An 18,356-nucleotide genomic window follows, 5' to 3' on the forward strand; every position below is an offset into this window, starting at 1 on the left:
AAGTGCATCCCATTGAAGGCCTCTCGAGCGTGAACACAGCAAAACACAAATTTACGTCCGGGCAGTTGGACCCACTGAAGGGCCATAAACGTGCTCTCAAGGCATAGAGGGGGGGATGCTTCTAAGGGCTAGTTTAAAAAAAAAAAATAATAATAATGGTGGGGGGGAGACACAAAAAAAAAAAAAAAAAAAAATATGAAAAAAACATTTTTCAATTACATTTTAAGGGAAAAAAAGCTATTAAATACAACAAATATTTCAAAAATACTGATATGGTTGAAAAATAGAGATTTCATTTTAAAAGGTCTCGTGAAAATGATAGTAGAACTCTCCAAAGTGAAAGGCAACAGCAAAAGTCATTCATTTACAGTAAATTTTCATGAAATTTAATTTTGTGTGCGAAAGACAACCACGGTTTGTTGGTTTCGTTCTTTCAAAACAGCCATTTTGTGCACAGATGAAATGTATACCCGTTTTGAATTTGAAATAAACCACATTTTATTTTTTTCCAGTTGCAAACGGGTCTGTGATTGCACATATGAAACTTGAGGCAAAGCTAATGTTAGCCTCCGTGTATATTTTTGTCAACAGGGGCAAACAAAATGCAAAAAAGTGAGAAAGTTGTGAGATTTGATCACAGTTCCAGTTTATTGCGTCCTCACGATCAGATGACATTATGGTGAAAATTTTTTAAAAAGCTCCTTCATTAATGCGAGCCATGCTTTTAAGATGAACGCAAATTGTGCCATCATTCGTATCATAGCTTTTGGTTTCCAGACTGAAATGGAGTTTCAGAAACTTCCAGGAGTGTTCAAGCCCAGTTGATTGTTTACCACATTGTCACATTCTGTGCTGATTGTACCCACGGTAGTATTGTTTTAAGGCTTTTTTTTTTTTTATTCCTTTGACAAACAAAAACACACACTCTCTCTCTCTCTCACACACACACACACACTGTTCCCATGTTCCTCACTGGTCCTTGTGGTTGAGAGCCCGATTAACAGCTGAAGACAAAAGAGGGGGGAAAAAAGTATTTTACATATAGATATAATTTTTTAAAAGACTTAAAAAAGACATTCAGTCAGAGTTTGTTCAAATTTAACAGAAACCCCGCCCACCGAAATAAAAACAATGAAGATTAGCGTTTTCGTCAGCGCGTGTGAGCCAAGTGTAATGACCTAAAACAAAGGTAATGCTAATGACTCCACATGGCCTTGGAGCTGCCGCACTGCAACCTTCGAGGTGCCACTGCGAATGGACGACATGTACTTCTGCGTGGCAAAAACAAAACTGGTAAACAAACCAAGCTATGTCATTTGACCAAAACAGGGTAAATGGATTGAATGACGATTTTAGCTTTCTCTACCGCCGTGTTTGAATGGGTGTAGTGTCAGTTGAAAAGTCATCACAGAGGGACTGGCTAATTATTGACTTCTGTTGCTCGGATTAATGGCACAGACAGTTTAATAATAATAATTTAAAAAAAAAGATAACGCACTATCGAGCTGACATTAGCAACCAGACTAGCCATTATGTATCAAAGACTACACTCCCCACCCATGACAAGCCCAACTGGTAAGAGCGTATCTTGCGATCTTCTCTTTACAACTATGTACGACATCCACAGACCAACGCTGGATTTCTTATTTTTTGACATAAATTGAAAACAATCCTACACCTGTTGGGGTATGTGCAGGGGCGCAACCCCAAACCTTTTTTTCCCCCGTCCTTTTCCTGTTCAGGTTAGGGATAGTCAATCATTTTATAGGTGGAAGTACCCTGGTGCTTTTTTTTTTTTTTTTTTTTAAATATACAAACACTGTAGAGGTCCATTAAGAAGCATGAATGAGGCGTACAAGCTTGTGAGATGATGCTTGCCAAGGTACGCATGCAGGAGAGAAGGCGGCTGCTGCTGCTGCTGCTGCTGCTGCTGCATGCACCGGCATGCCGTATGTATACAGTAAAATGTGGTGGTACTTGCATGTAGACTGTTGGTATCTCACCCTCCTGCGTGACGCTCTCCGACACGCTCTTGGCCTTGGCGCTCAGGTCGCTCACCACGCCGTCCACGGTGGCCTGGTGTTTCAGGAAGAAGGGCCGGATGACGCGCTTGTACAGGATGTCGGAGCCGTTCCACGTCACAGGAGCCATGCACCAGATGAGGAAGACGCACTGCGGGGAGACGCCGTTCATCGGCAGGCGTCAGTTCAACAGTCAAGATGGCGTATTCGCACTCCTGTAAAGCCTCTGCAGCATGTGTTATGATAACCACAAAAGAACTATGAGAGGAAGGTTAAAAGTTACAAAGAAAAAAGTTATTTTATTTCAGTCGTACTCTACACCTGTATGACAGTTAAGAATGTTAACAAGTGCTACAAAACATTTGGTGGATGTATAGTTTTACTTGAATGTAGACTTATTTAGTACTATTATACAGCAGTTAACCTGTTTTGACCGTTGGGAAGGTTGAAATGATAATCCCATTGCACGCATTGCCCACAAGAGGATGCTGACCACACACCCAGACAGATGTACCTTCCCTGCGTAGTAAAAGGGGAACCAGAAGAGGAAGATGTCGGAGAAGGCCTCGAAGATGCTGAAGAGTCCGTACACCACCCAGTAGGTGAGCCACTGCGTGTCGTCCTCCTTCACTGTGCTCTCGATGGCTTTAATACTTCAAAAGAGAACAACTTCCAAGTCATCACCCGTACACAGATCACTGGCAGCACCAAGGCCAGTAGGTGGACAAATGCATTTTCATCAGGTTCTCCCAAAAGCGGTGATCATTCTAAATGTACTTGACAATATTTATTATAAACAGCGTATTTTCGCAAATAGCGGCTGAAGGTGTTTCTCGACTCAAGCATCTATTATTAGAGGTAATGCCTGTATATGGTAATTACGTATTTTTATCAGCGTCTCCACAAATTAACGATAAATCAAAAAATGATACAGGACAATATTTGTAATACCGTATTTTCGCAAATAGAGGCTGTAGAGGTACTTTTACTGATCTACTGCAGAGTATGAGACGTCCATTTTCAGGGCTAAGGTCTGTTATTGTACAGACGCATTTGTAGCGCACAATGTATAAAGTCAAAGCACATCATCAGTTTCTCCACAATTAATGTAAAGTGATGAGTCAAACGATTTGGACAATTAATGGGGCACGCAGTCTATTTCCCAAAAATGTGTATATTTGGCAAAAACAGGCTACACAGAAGAGAAATACACATTTGACCAAAAAAAAAAAAAAAAAAAACACTGCACAAAACAATTAGAAAAAAAATACAAACATCGTAGAGGGAAAAAGACCAAAGTTAGAAAAATAACAAATATTAGAAAAGAATACTGAAATATGTTAACAAATTACTAAAATATTAGATAAAAATACAAAATATCACAACAACAAAACAATTGAAAATTAACTTCGAAGAACTATCAGTATGCCAGGTGAAAACGGACAATTAATTGAGGTTGGGATTAATTGTCACCACGAAGCTGATACGTACGAGAAATAGGCCGGATAGACGAAGCCAATGAGGTTGCAGAGCAACGAGGCGCCATGCCCGAAGAGGAGATAAACTCCGATGAAACCCAACGCACCTGCAAAGGGGAAAGCACAGCACACAACTTTTGCACAGGAAGTGAGGGGGCGGGGAATGTTAGTCGGAAATTTGAATGACACGCCGACGTGTCGCCAGCAGGATGTCAGCAGCAGGATTAGGAGGAGCGCAAACAGTGTCCTCAAACTTTTTCAGCGGCGCTAACCTGCAACATGAATCATCGCATTGCCCGCAAAATGTAAATATTTGACTTGCAGATATTACACAAAACGGGGATGCTGAAGGGGACGGAACACAAAGTGGTGGCGCAGAACGGTACCATGTGATGTCGTTGCATCTCATTTGGGTTAGGAATAATAGCCAGCTGCCTCCACCTGAAGCCTGAACAGGAAGAACCGGTTCAAGACCCCAAGGAGACGGATCCTGACAGCGCACGTGATGTTCCGTAGCGAAAACATTTGCATGTGCAAAACCAAAGCAACAGGAAATGATGTGAAAATGTATTAGGGCGAAAACCACGTACAAATGTATTTGAAAAAAAATATTAAGATGAAAAAACAATTGAAAACAATAGATGAAAGAAATGGACAACTATTAGAAAAGCATAGAAAAGATCAGAACATAAATTACAATTAAAAAATATTTGGATACAAACATTTGAAATTATTAAAATGTATTCCCAAAATAAATAAATAAAAATGGTTGACAAATAAATGATCAAATCACTTTTTTTAAAAATACTAAAACAATTGGATAAATGTATATATTAGAAAAATACATTAAGTATTAGAATAAAAATAAACAGATGGAAAAATATTTTGAAAAAAAATTAAAAAATACTAGCACATGATACAAATTACCTAAAATAAAATATGACAGATGGTAGGGAAAATGATAAATTGGACAAAAAAAACATTACAAAAAATAAACATTGAAAAATAAAATTGACAACAAGAAAAAAAACATTACACGACAAATACAAATAAATGAGCAATTTTTGAGCATATCAAATTAGCGATGGAACATATTTTGGAGTGCTGTTGCGTTCATATGAGAGTTAAATGGTATATAATAGCAATATACAGACACTTTATAGTCTACAAAATTCCTTTGTCCACACCAGTTATGCAGCAAATTTGGTCTCCAACAGCGCCTCTGATGTCACACCAAGACATGGCGGTGTATTGATTTGGGTGATGAGAGAAAGAGAAGAAAAAAAAAAAAAAAAAAAAAAAAAGGGCGTTCCAAAGGTAATTAAAAATTGCTCCAAGACGGATTGATCTTTTTTTTTCAAAAAACAGATAGAGAACGTATTGGTCATCTAGTCACCACTGTACTGTATTTTGTGTGCAGGTCACAATGGCTATGAACGGATATTGTATATAACTGACTGTCAAAATGATTTTTTTTTCTTTTGTACTTACTGTACATTTCAGTCTGTATATTTGGTGTTCAATCAGTACTTCTACTTTTTGTAAGTCCCATTTTAATAGGTATCTGCACTTCTACTTATGTGCAGATTTGTGCGTACAATACTTTTCGCACCAGTGCATTTAAGTCGAGGAAGGAGAAGCGAAAAGTCGCAGAAAACTCCAGAATGTCCAAATGTGCGTTCAGTGACGTCATCGCGGCTAGCTCATCAACCGCAACTCGCTAGCTTGATGTCGATGAAGTCGCCTTTATATTAAACGTCACCGTCAGACGTGTTTTGTTTTCTTTTGTTTTTCATGACTATAAAGCAGGCAGGTCGGGTGCCAAGCGAGCGTTACGGACGTACCCAAGACGATATATTCTCTCTTGGTTCCCGTTATTTGCTCCAGCGTCGCCAGCCGCTCGGTGACGAAGTTCTTCTCATGGAGGAGAGTTACAAAACGCTCCTTGAACGGACTCATTCTCGGGGGCTGGAAAGCGACGAAAAACAAGCAACAAGCGGGGGAGGGTGACAAATGACACAAAAGACGGTTACTGCTGTGTGGGGGCTCGGCGTCAAGCAGCCGGTTGTTGTTTTACTTACCTTGAAAGGAAAATAAGCCCCTCCAAAAGAGACTTTTCAGCACTGTACTGTACCAGCGGTGCGGTCGGTTGGGGCGACCAATAAAGGGACTTGTGACTCAGGGGGCGGAGCTTGAGTGAGGCTCTCTGGCCAATTGGAGACGAGAGTAACGTTCTGTCACGTGGACAGGTGAAGACCAAATAAAAATAAAAAATAAATTGGGTTTTGTAGTCATCATAAAAAACGCACAGTAACACAATAAGGACATCAAATCCATCATCTTATGATAATAGTATGAACATTACACAACAGTTCTTTTAAGATGATGATGATAATTTGTATTATCTGCGGCAGGCAGACTGTGATCAGAGCGAGCAGGTGTGCCTAATCGTGTGGCCAAAGTGTAATGCACAGGGCGTCCACTGTGGGTCGCTGTTACTCACATGACACACCTGAAGAAATGGCGTCCACGTGACGTCCCACGACCTGACATTTAATTCAATCCGCTCCGGTGTCAAACCCTATCCTTCATCAGGCATTCGGGCAGTGCTTTAAATACCATTTTGACATGTTGGGATTAAAGAGATTTGGGATTTTAGAGAAGAAAACAACGGCAAAATCGATCAAATAAAAAAACGACATATTTTTCTCGTATTTTGTATGGATTTCAGTTATTTAATTTATTAATATTATTTTAATTACACATACAGACAAAAAATACAAATAAAGTCCAGGACTGCTTGGTGTGAAATGCTTGGTGAGCCAGGTTAAAGAACAGATCTACTTTGCTGTGTCACAAGAAGTTTCATTTCAGGTTACATGCTTATCATACTGCTTCAAATCACTTTTTTTTATGCTCATCTTTGCTGAAAATTTAGGTTAAACTCGTTCAATGGTGTCAGAAGTGGTCTCAATTAAAGTACACTCTCATTTTGGACACACCACACCGAGGTCCTACCGAAGCGTTTCCCAACCTTTAAGTTTTACATTAGAAAAAAATCTCACGGCACACTACCAATCAAAATTGTCACAAAAAGTATGATGAAATAAGGATGATCTAGTCCAGCCATGTGGTTGCCCGTGTCTGTTTGTCTATCTATATCCAGAGTATTCACAGTACTTCACTTTTCCCTCATTTTGTTACGATACAGGATTATTCCAAAACTGATTACAGCCTCAAGTCCTTTTATTATTACGATGCCACAAGCGTGGCAAACCTATGACACCTTCCTCTCTGCAGCACCTTTCAAGTGCCATCAGGTTGGCAATAAATAAAAAAATGGTTTTATATATTTTTTTTAAAAACAGCATTTTTCATTGTTGTGTGCAGAATTTTGAGGAAAAAAATTAATTTATTACATTTTGGAATAAGACAACATATGAAAATGTGGAAAAAAGTGAGGCCCAGTCAATACTTTTCTGGTGCACTGTAAATGCTGTGCTTGCACGTAAAGTCTTTTTTTTTTTTTTTTTTTTTTTTAGTGTCACAACAGTTGCAGCTGTGACATTGTTCCCAACGGGGATTACACGTTATTGGATTGGTGGCGAGTGACGTCAGTGCACATTGTTAAGAGTGGCAAAAAAAGAAAGGCTTAATAAGGCACACCGTGGGGATAATTGAGTTTGTGGGGGGTGGGGGCGTGGCAATTCAAGCTGTATATTGCTACTCCAAGTTGAAATTTACTGTAAAAGTCATTTAGGTCCCGTCCACATGGAAAACCGATCTTCTTTTTCATTTCCAAAAAGTTGTTCGTCCACACGAAAGGCACTGAGTCTCTTTGGTTCATAAAGTATCCATCCATTTTCCGTACCGCTTATCCTCACTCGAGTCGCAAGATTGCTGGGACCTATCTGAGGTGACTCTGGGCGAGAGGCGGGGGTCGCCAGCCAATCGCAGGGCACATATAAATCCCTTGTCATTCCAATGACAGATTGTTTACTGTTTATATAAATGCCATAGTAGCGAGGAGTAGCAATTTAGTTCCATTGCTTCTAACCTAGAATGGAAAAATCTTGCGTGGGTTTATGCACCAAAAACATCCCAACCTCCGAGCCGTAAACATAAAACAAACAGTTGTGTATTTAACTGAACCACACGACTCTGCTTTACATAAGTCAGTTAGCCTAATGCTAACACACAATGCAAAGCACAATGGAAGGTATAATAAAACTAGCATTAGTGGTACAGTAGTTATAAACCGTTCAAAGGATATTTGAACACAAATGGTACAGCAACATATGGAGACAGACAATATGAAAATACTCACCTGCATATATTCTTTCTGCGCTGCGAAAAACTAAAATGACTGCAGCTTCGTCGTCCTTGTGTTCCACCGTCAACTCGTGTAATGTATATTTATGTATCCTGCCGCCTGGTGGCCAAGGTGCACACACTCGAAGGAGCAGCACAATGTCCACTGAATTAAACCATGGAATGATGATGCAAATAGCTTTCTTTACATAATCAACGCTTCATTCGTTGCATAATATGTAATTATATTGCTACTGTATGTTTTTATATCGCACAATACTGTAGAGTGCTATTTTTCCGTCCCAAAATTGTGGGGGCTTTCTGGGAAGGCTGGAACTGATGAATAGTATTTCCATTCATTTCAATGGGGAAAGTGATTGGACTCACAAGCATGGCCACAGAACGAATTAAACTCACGTCAAAGTAGCACTGTATAAGTTTTTTTCAAAATAGGGAGTTACTCTTCAATCAACCTGTGGTTGGTTGCTGGTGTAAAAACTCCTAGAGATGATGAGCCAGCTTGCTCGTATCTTTGGGAATGAACAGCTTTGAGGCTTGGTAGCGATTTTCTCCTAATGAGCCATGAATTGAATCAGAGCTCCCGTCTTGTCTTGAGCCCTCTTAAATGGGAGCGAAACAAAGGCGGGAGGGAGGGAGTCGGCACTGAAGGGGGGATAATCCAATACAGGGAGACTCGACCGGGAATGAGTCAGGGAACACTTGCGCTCTCGGAGAACTGAATGAACAGCTCCCCAGCGAGAGCAGACCGACACAGGAATTATACAGGACGTCTGATCTCGTGGAGTCCACGGTCTACCTCACTCGCCATACGACTCGGGCGGCTGTTTTCGCTCAGGGGGTAGGGCGGGGAAGGTGCTGGGCCCGGGACGGTCGGGTGGGATGGAGCGGTGGAAGAAAACGCTTCCCGTCATGATGTCGCTGAAGATCAGCGCGTATGTGAAGGAGTACTGCAAGAGGAATGGGCTCCTGACGCTGTCCGTCTTTGCCGTGGTGGCGGGCTGCGTGCTGGGATTCCTCCTGAGGTCATTCAACCTGTCCACGCAGGTACAGTCGGATGGATGGATGGATGGATGGATGAATGGGCAGATAGCAAGAAGGATTGAAAGACTGGACGGACGTGAGGGTTGGACTGAAAGCCGGATGAATGAACTAACGCATAGTTACACGGACGGAAGGTTGGACAGGTGGAAGCATAGGATGAAAGGTGTATGATGAACGGATGGACGGACTGACAAACTGATTGATGGATAGCCGTCCTAATAGAATCATGGGGAATATCTAATTTCACCTCATTGGTCCAAAAAATATGATTAATTGAATCCAAATAATGTATCTTTGTTCATGCATCTATTCTAGTTCATGCAGCGACACGAAGTGACAGACATAACGATGAAATACTCCTCCACTAGTTAGTACAGGGTACATTTGAGCTGTGTACCGGATGCCATTCATACAACAAAATGATCGCTTCGTGATCAACTCCAAAAGCCCAGAGTACATTTTTGCGTAAATCGCTTCATTATTTCTGTTTATATGCTTCTATCAGTTGGATGGATGACAGGCAGATGGGCTGGAGTCGCTAGACTGATGGCTAGATGAAGGAAAAGATGAATAGCTGCATGAATGGATGGACAGATGGGTCACTGGACAGACTAATGTATGAATGGGTGATATTAGATCATCCGGATGGATGGATGGATGGATGAATGAATGAATGGATAGGGGATTGGATAGGCAGGCGGACAGAGGGATGTATTGATGGGGAATTGTCAAGTCAAGTTTATTCGTATCGCCCTTTATCACAAAATAGTCTCAAAGGGCTTCAAAGGTCCAGAGATGACAAAGGTGGGCGACATCCACAGGAAGAATAGTCTTCACTTTGGTGAAGACGAATGGGGATCCTAAAATAAACTTGATACTTGAATCCCCTGGTCTTAGTCCCCCATCCGGGCAAGGAAAAACTTAAAAAAAACAAAAAAAAACAAAAAAAGGATTTGGGGGAAAAAAAAGAAGGAAACCTTGAGAAGGGACCACAAATGGAGTAATCCCCCTTCCAGAATCACCGGGCTACAATGTTTGCTGAGTGAGCAACATTTATCACATAGTATATGGTACTGTAGAATGTTAGAGGGAGTCCATTTCATGAGATGAAGCACTACAGGTAGACGCCTCCAGGAAAGTGGTTCTTCTTCAGGACCTGACTCGGTTGGCGGAGGAAGAATCCTCCACAGCAACTCCTCCGGGGAAGTAGTCCACCTCAGAATAGGCTGCCCATGGACTGTTGGACTGAAAGACAAGACAGATGGATGTTGGCTGGATGGAGGGTTGGGCATCTGTCTCGGACGTTCTCAAAGATGAGTGGATGCAGAGGCACAAGGATGGGTGAACGGGCAGATGAACAAGTCGCATCGTAGGATGGATAAACAGTTGAAGAATGGGTGGGTGGATCATTTGGTTTAACGGGCGGACAGAACTTTGCTGGATGGAGGGACAGCTGGATGGATACGTGGATGGATGGAGTGCAGTATTGGTGGATGGATGGATGAATGGACGGACAAACCGGACGCATCGTAGGATGGACAAACTGGTGAGGGATCGCAGGGTCTTTCTATCAGAAAAAGGGACAGATGGATGGATAGTTGGTAACATGGGCACGAGGCTGGAGGAATAGATGGACAGAAACAATGGATGATAGGATGGACGAATGGTCGAGGGATGGGTGGGTGAATTGATGGTTTGCCGGGTGGAAGGACAGACAAATGCATAGTTGGCTATATGATTGGGAGGATCGGTGGTTGGACTGGCAGATGGACAATTGGTTTGACTGGTGGATGGATGGATGGATGGATGGATGGATGAACATGTAGTTGGACAGGCAGACCAGACAGATGGCTGTATGGACAGATGGATGGTTGATGGAGAGATGATGGATTGATGGTGGTATTGGCTGATGGATGGATGGGCAGAAGAATGGGAGACGGACGTGAGACGGACAGATGGCTAGAGACACAAATCGATTGGGGAATATCTGATGGGCGGGGGGGATTGATTGTTGAACTTTGATTAATAAGCAATGAATAGTTTGACCAACAGATGTATGGTTGAATGAATGGACAACCGAGAAAGCTGCTTAGACTGAAAGACCAACAGAACAACAGACATTAGACTGACAGATCGATCGGATGACGAAACTAGATGACAATCCATCATGTCACCTGTTGCGATGTGGAGATAAGACACTGAAGTTTAGTTTTGGTGTTATGTTGTTGTAACGTTTCTTTTCCATCACTCAGGCCAAGATCTACTTCTCTTTCCCCGGGGAGCTGCTGATGAGGATGTTAAAGATGCTGATTCTGCCTCTCATCACATCCAGGTACAAAACACTGGCCCACGGGTAGAGTTCATGATACAACAGGCCGGAGGAGGTTGACTCCAGTCATATGATTCGCGTCGCTGATCTTTGACTTGCAACTTGCTTGGCTAAAACTTATGAAAGACTTGACTTTAGACTGAGCATTCATGACATTCGACTTGAAGATTTGAACTCCGTGACTTGACAAGTCACCGTTTACATATGAAAATCGAAAGTTTCAATACCGTTTGTGTACCGTTTGTTTTGAAAGTTCATTGATTTATTTCTTTTTTGTCGCGCGCGCCGTGAGCCTGGCGACCCGGCCACTAGCCGGCTAAGCTAGGAGACGAAGGCCGAAGCGGCCTCATTGAGCAAGTGCCACGGATGATTACGTTCGGATTCAAGGATGATCATTTTGAATTTGAAATCCGGAAAAAAGCAACATGCGAGTTTGCGACTCAAAGATAAAAGACCTTCTACAAGGTCTACCTTCATCTTCATCTTAGCATAACGTTGACCGCGACAGTGTGGCGGATTAGTTTGAGGTGACGTGGCGTCTTCTTCCACGCCATTCTTCCGTAAGTGGTTTCCAGTGGAAGATGTTTGAACGTCCCTATCATAGTCAATACTAAAATATCTCACTACAAACTGGCCGATTCCCCATGCCCCCTTTTTTTGCACGACAGTCTTATGTCTGGTCTGTCAGCCATGGACACGAAGGCCAGTGGCCGTTTGGGTGTCCTGACCATCACTTACTACCTGTGGACCACCTTCATCGCCGTCATCGTGGGTATCGTACTCGTCCTCATTATCCACCCTGGGATCGGCACCGAGAAGGACAGCCACCACGCCAGCTCGGGACCCGTCATGACTTCAGCTGATGCTCTTTTGGACCTCATCAGGTAAACATCTCGCGTCCACCCGGAAATGTCAGGGACCGCCTGAAGGTACGGCTTGTTGGTCGTATGGTAGCGTGGGGGGAAAAAAATGGTCGGCATCAAGCACTTGGACTGGATTGCGGGGCCAATTGGCCAAGTGGCCAATTCCGATTGCGTGCTTATATCTGATGTTTTTTTACAACATATGTCCGATATGACTTTGTTTACATTGACGGAAAGCATGAAACAACCCGCATGTGCAGATGCGCAAAAAAACACTTGAGGGTATTTTTTTTCCACAAGCATCCACAAACAATGACACATAAATATATTGGATAAAAACATAATGAAAGGGAATACGCAGTTTTTATCAAGTCTAATTACTGTTGCATACGTCAGACACGCCCACACAACCGAATTGAATTCTTTTTTTTTCCAGCCACATCGCCCATCCCTAACCACGATTCGAACACGGAACCTTTGACTGTGAAATCAAAGTGCGTAAAATAGTTGCGCTGTTACCTGTCGCCCAAGAATAGGAAGCCACTTACTGGTAATCTGTTAATCCCGCACTCACTCGCTCTGACACTACGATCGTAATGAGTGTGTTTAAGCCCGGGGCCAGTCATGTAAGAGCTCCACGAATAAACTCCCCGCTAAATCTGATTACTTAAGAGGTGTGGTGTTCGTCTGCCTGCCTCCGGCCAAGTAAACACTTGACATCAGAGTCCTCTTGCGCGCTCGCTTTCGCTGACGTATGTGGTATAAACCCTTCGGACGGTTTGTGGCTATTGCAAAACACCCCGCACAGTCTCCTGTCGTGTCAAGGGCTGCATTTCCACTCTGCTGTCTTCTGGCGATACGAGCGTAGACCTGTCACGATAATTACGATATCGACTTATCGTTCGATAAATGAAATGGACACAATAGTTTTTTTCTGAACTCGATAAGTTCTCGTTGTTGTGGTGGAGCGTTACACCAGTAATTTAGATCTGTCATGCTGCTCAATCGGAATTGCTTTTTCAATAAACACGGGAAACACAACGTATCGTTCGCTACTCCCAATCCGTGAAAAATGCAAAGCAAAACGTAAATAGCGGTACTCGAACCCGTGACGGGACCAAGTAAAGCAAGGGATCGTGTGGCCACCTCAGATCCATGAGTTGCCGCACTCGCCACAGTGCACAATGTATACTAGTCACTCTAAACGGGTGTAGCGGCGGGGTGCTGTGAGTTGATCTGATGGTGTACATTGCACGGCCATTTTTACTGGCTCCCATGCAAGCAACTTAACATGTTTGCGGAAGCATCGCCTCATCAGTGGGGGGCAATGGTTCCATAGCCCATATATCTTTAGCATAACCCCATGCACTGAGGTCCAGGGACTTGACTTCTGGAGAACGAGTTTACCAGGGAATTGGGCCATCCCTTCCAATCCAAAACCCACCACCCTTAATTTTGCTCATGAAAAATTAATTACAGGCGTTAAGTTTTCCATTCTGCAATGAAAACTACTTTTTCTTTGATAGGAACATGATCCCTTCCAATCTAATCGAAGCAACCTTTCAGCAGGTAAGACGATCCAATTTAAAAATATCGAAACCGGCATGAAATATCTTGACTTTAACTTCTGCGTCGTGGTTCCCCAGTATCGGACAGACCTAGTGCCCATAGTGCAGAGTTCCAACGCGAAGGAGTCACAGGCCAACTATGTGTACGTCATGCCTGACTATCACAACCCCCGCCTGGGCCACCCGGTCTTCCTGGACATCACCCCGGCACCCGACATCAACTACAAGATGGTGCCCAGCACGAGCAAGGGCATGAATGTCCTGGGGATCGTCATCTTCTCGGCCACCATGGGTGAGACGGGCACTAGTGGCTCCTTTAATAATGAGTTTGTGGATAAGGGGGTGCCCTCAAGGTTTAGGATTTGCGGGCGTAAAGCCCAGTTTCCGGATTTGGGGGTTCAAGGTTAGGAATTTGTTGGGGGTGCGTTCTATGTTGGGGATAACGATTCAATCATTTCGTCAGTGTTCAGGTTTTGGAAGTCCGGTTTGCGGTACTGTATGTCAGAACGTTCCCTCGCATGTTCTTAGGGCTGCTGCTGGGGAAGATGGGGGAACGTGGAGCGCCGCTGGTCAACGTGTGTCAGTGCATCAATGAGTGCGTCATGAAGATCATTAACGCGGCCATGTGGTGAGGAACGCACACACGCTCGCTTGAAAAAGGAACACAAAGCGCATGCAGATTAGCTCTAAAAATAAATGGCACAGAGCAGTTCAGCAGTACCTCAAGTGCTCTCGCTAACGGATGAGAGGAGGGAAGCAACCTCCCGTTTGTTCCTTGGAAGCCACGGTAATGAATGGATGGATGTTTGCCCATATGTGCCCTGCGACTGTCTGGCAACCATTTCAGGGCGTAATCCGCCTCTTGCCCAAAGTCGGGGGAAGGAAGCAACCTTTGATTTGTTCCACAGAAGCCATTTTTCCCCTCAATAGAAATCCAATGATTCCGCCTCGCAGGTACTTCCCCTTTGGCATTGTGTTCCTGGTAGCGGGGAAGATCCTGGACATGCATGACCCAGCTCACCTGGGAGAAAAGCTGGGCATGTACTTCATCACGGTTCTGTCCGGCCTGTTCGTGCACGGCCTCATCTTGCTGCCTCTCTTCTTCTACTTCTTCACGCGCAAAAACCCCTTTCCCTTCATCAGAGGCCTTCTGCAGGCTCTCGTCATCGCCTTGGCCACGTCTTCGAGGTGAGCTCAGCCCGTGACTCGCACCGGATTCCACACACGCCGGTCCTTACGCTGACCCGAGGTCCTTTTTCGGTGTTCTTTCAGCTCGGCCACTTTGCCGATCACCATGAAGTGTCTGCTGGAGAACTGTGGCGTGGACCGGCAGATCGCTCGCTTCGTGTTGCCTGTGGGAGCCACCATCAACATGGACGGGACGGCGCTGTACGAGGCGGTGGCGGCCATCTTCATCGCTCAAGTCAACGAGTACGAACTTGACTTCGGTCAGCTCGTCACCATTAGGTACAGGCAGTCTCGTACTGTATATAGTTCAATACAGCAAAGCGATACTTGACTAAAAGTACAGCTATCTTAACACCAAATGACTTTGGGAGGAGCTAAAGTCACCTTGGAGAATATTACTTGAGTAAAAGTCTTAAAGTGCATTTGTCATACTCAAGTTGCAAAAGTAATTTTCTGAAAGTTTAAAAGGAAGGGAGTCTTTATTCGATGCATCACTAACAGATCTTCTTTGACCTTAGCATAACGGCGACAGCAGCGAGCATCGGCGCAGCTGGAATACCTCAAGCCGGTCTGATTACCATGGTGATCGTCTTGACCTCTGTGGGGTTGCCGCCTGCCGACATCTCTCTGATTGTGGCCATTGACTGGGTTCTGTGAGTCCCACTGCAAAGCACTAACGGAAAGGAATTTTAAAAGTCTACTGAGGTCAACGCCCCCGCCCCCCGTCTCGTTTCTCGCAGCGATCGCTTCAGGACGATGATAAACGTCCTCGGCGATGCCTTAGCAGCTGGTATCATGGCGCATTTATGCAGGAAGGACTTTGAGAAGGCCGCCGCTGCTGCAGTCGTCGTCGTAGACGGCGTCACCCCCGCCGTTGTCAATAACGGAGGATCATCCAAACGGGTAAGGAGAAATTGTATGGCACAAACACAGAAATTTAGTTCTGTCCAAAAATATTTGCCCCTTCCTGATTCCAATCAAACATTTGGAAGAACAGGAGATGAGTCCTTCACATCACTGCGAACAAATTTTGGTCCGCTATTCTATACTTTTTTTTTTTTTTTTTTAACTCATGTTGAGGGATGTTGAGCATGAACCGCCCTTTAGAGGTCATACCACAGCATCTCAATTGAATTTAAGTCCGGACTTTGCCTGAGCCACTACAAAGCCTTCATTTTGTTTTCTGAGCCATTCAGAGAGTACTTTTCAGGTTGTTGGCCAGTTGCATAACCCAAGAGTGTTTAAGCTCTAGGGCGCAAACTGATGGCCCGACCTTCACCTACAGGACTATTCTGGTAGACAGCAGAATTCATTATTCGATTCATCACAGCAAATTTTCCAGTAGCAAAGGACCCCATTGCACAGTTACCACCACGTTTTGACTGTTGGCATGATGTTCTTTTATCAAATGTTAAATTAAATAATGGGGGGAAAATACTTTTCCACAGTACTGTACTTAGTGTAGATGCGCATTGTGAGTATGGAGTTGGAGTTCTCATGTGAGGAGAAAGCGCTTGGGGGTTTTGATGTGAGCGTTCTGGGATAGATCAAGGTTGGAAAACTGAGGTCAATGGAAAGGTGTGGGCTCTCGTCAGGTGGTGGATCATTTGTACTTTTAATGCGACATATTTGTATTGATTGTTTTTCGTGAAGAAGAATGTCCATTTGACTTTCTTTCATGAGAGAGTAAAAAAAAAAAAATATCTGAAATTACTCACTCAGTACTTTAGTAGTTGTTTCACTGAATACTTTTACTTGAGCCATATTATTCCAAAGTACTCTTAGTGAAGTATAATTTTTGGCAACGAATTGAAGAATTCAATGATTAACTTAACATTTCGAGTGGTGACACACACTGGGTCACAGAGGGGTTTCAAACTCCTTGTTGTCACGGGCCACATCGTAGTTATGACTTTCCTCGGCGGGCCGCTACGACTGTGAACCAATATAAATGAAAGACTACATCATATAATTACGTACACTATACACAACACTTTGATGAATAACCAGTTTTGAAATCAGAAACCTATAAAAACATGTTTATCAACTATTACATTTCTTTTCAAAGGGGGATTGGTATAAAAAAATAAAAAAAAATGCTTGCAAATATCTCAATGTTATTACACCAGAACACAATGAGCAATTTTGATTTGCTTTCACGGGCCAGATCAAATTATGTGCCGGGCCGGATCTGGCCCCCGGGCCACCAGTTTGACACCCAGTGGGTTAGCACATACACCTCACAGTTCCGAGGACCCGGGTTCAAATCCCGGACTCGCCTGTGTGGAGTTTGCATGTTCTCCCCGTGCCTGCGTGGGTTTTCTCCGGGTACTCCGGTTTCCTCCCACAACCCAAATTGATTGAAAACTCTAAATTGCCCGTTTAGGTTTTAAGGTTCTGAGCTAAGGTCAGTGGGGTTTAACTTGGACTTTTTGGTAATCTCAATAATACCACAACAAATGTTTCTTTGCGTTCTCCCAACAGAGAGACACGGTGATCTCCATGGGCAATCAGAGCGTGACCCTGTCCGATGCACCCTTAATCGCGCACCGCTGCGATTTTGTGTTCGAGGTCGATGGCGACAACGTTTTGGAGAAACCCGTGGCCTGCTACAACCTATGCCAAGTCTGAGACGCTTTCCCAGGACGGACCAAACAGTCATCTCACCAGAGACCAAAGGGAACCATCGGAGACTTAAGATGTGGCTTTACAGTTTCTTTGCCAGTGCCAAGACAACAGAAACCTTCACGACTTGATGTACTGTCTATTGTGCTGTTTGTCTCAATGGATTTTGTATATGAGCATCTGCAGCCAATTCGATGAATCGGTGAGTGTCGCATCAGACTTCGACAGTAGACCTACCCCGATGATGGATTAGACCGATCCAGTTGCCTTAACGTGATCGCTCGTGCTAAAACAGCAGCAGCTGATTGACGACAAGTATCATTGTCAAATCAACTTCAACCCAAGGCACCATAAATAGCGACATTTTCCGAAGAGTCACATGAGATGGTCAACTGTCTTTTTATAACAATGGCGATGTTTTTTTGTGTTTATGTTTTCCAATTAAAAGTTGGTTCACTCCACCAGTCCAATTATCTTCTTACAGCTATGCCCAGACAGCAAAATCTAATTGGCCCGAATGTGCTTCAAAATCCGGGCTGAATCCACAATACCCATCCGGGCCCGTGTGCTTTTGAACAATTGGGCCGGATGCAGGATGGACTCATGTCTCGGATCTCGGCCAACTTTGGGCCAGAACTGGCCCAGAAATTAGATCCTGATCAGCTCTGAACCACATCCGGTCCAGATTTGTACCAAAAGTGCTTTAGACATGTGTCAATATATCTGGTAAATATATTTAAACAATGACAATACTTCATTGAATCTTGTGTTTAAACGTAATGAGAACTGTCTACAAGTAAGACATTTAGACTACATATATATATATTTTTTTAAAAAAAAAGCTCATTTCATTTAAATTATCACCTAAAAGCTAACTATGCATTTGACTTATTTCAAGCAAATTTTCACTT

General features: G+C 43.5%; 2 protein-coding genes across 3 annotated transcripts; one reads left to right on the forward strand and one right to left on the reverse strand.

Moving 5' to 3' along the window:
- Positions 1 to 871: 871 nt before the first annotated feature.
- zgc:101744 (Receptor expression-enhancing protein 6-like) lies at positions 872 to 5,673 on the reverse strand. 2 transcript variants are annotated; one of them, XM_061697124.1, is made up of 6 exons: positions 5,581 to 5,673; positions 5,344 to 5,467; positions 3,513 to 3,606; positions 2,536 to 2,674; positions 2,004 to 2,172; positions 872 to 1,004 (listed from the first exon to the last, which is right to left on the reverse strand). In XM_061697124.1, the coding sequence occupies exons 2-6, from the start codon at positions 5,456 to 5,458 to the stop codon at positions 970 to 972; spliced, it is 552 nt and encodes a 183-aa protein (XP_061553108.1). In that variant the 5' UTR covers positions 5,459 to 5,467; positions 5,581 to 5,673; the 3' UTR covers positions 872 to 969. The 2 variants fall into 2 exon arrangements, with proteins under 2 accessions (XP_061553108.1, XP_061553109.1); XM_061697125.1 differs by having other exon boundaries at positions 1,982 to 2,172.
- Positions 5,674 to 8,493: 2,820 nt separating this feature from the next.
- Positions 8,494 to 17,906, forward strand: slc1a8b (solute carrier family 1 member 8b). Its single transcript, XM_061696662.1, has 11 exons — positions 8,494 to 8,875; positions 11,125 to 11,204; positions 11,870 to 12,085; positions 13,591 to 13,633; positions 13,711 to 13,924; positions 14,161 to 14,260; positions 14,587 to 14,820; positions 14,905 to 15,099; positions 15,339 to 15,473; positions 15,561 to 15,723; positions 17,305 to 17,906. Exons 1-11 carry the CDS (start codon positions 8,711 to 8,713, stop codon positions 17,449 to 17,451), a joined length of 1,692 nt encoding a protein of 563 aa, XP_061552646.1. The 5' UTR covers positions 8,494 to 8,710; the 3' UTR covers positions 17,452 to 17,906.
- Positions 17,907 to 18,356: the final 450 nt, after the last annotated feature.

Source organism: Phycodurus eques, chromosome 14 (genome assembly GCF_024500275.1).
Source record: "Phycodurus eques isolate BA_2022a chromosome 14, UOR_Pequ_1.1, whole genome shotgun sequence".
NCBI lineage: Eukaryota > Metazoa > Chordata > Actinopteri > Syngnathiformes > Syngnathidae > Phycodurus > Phycodurus eques.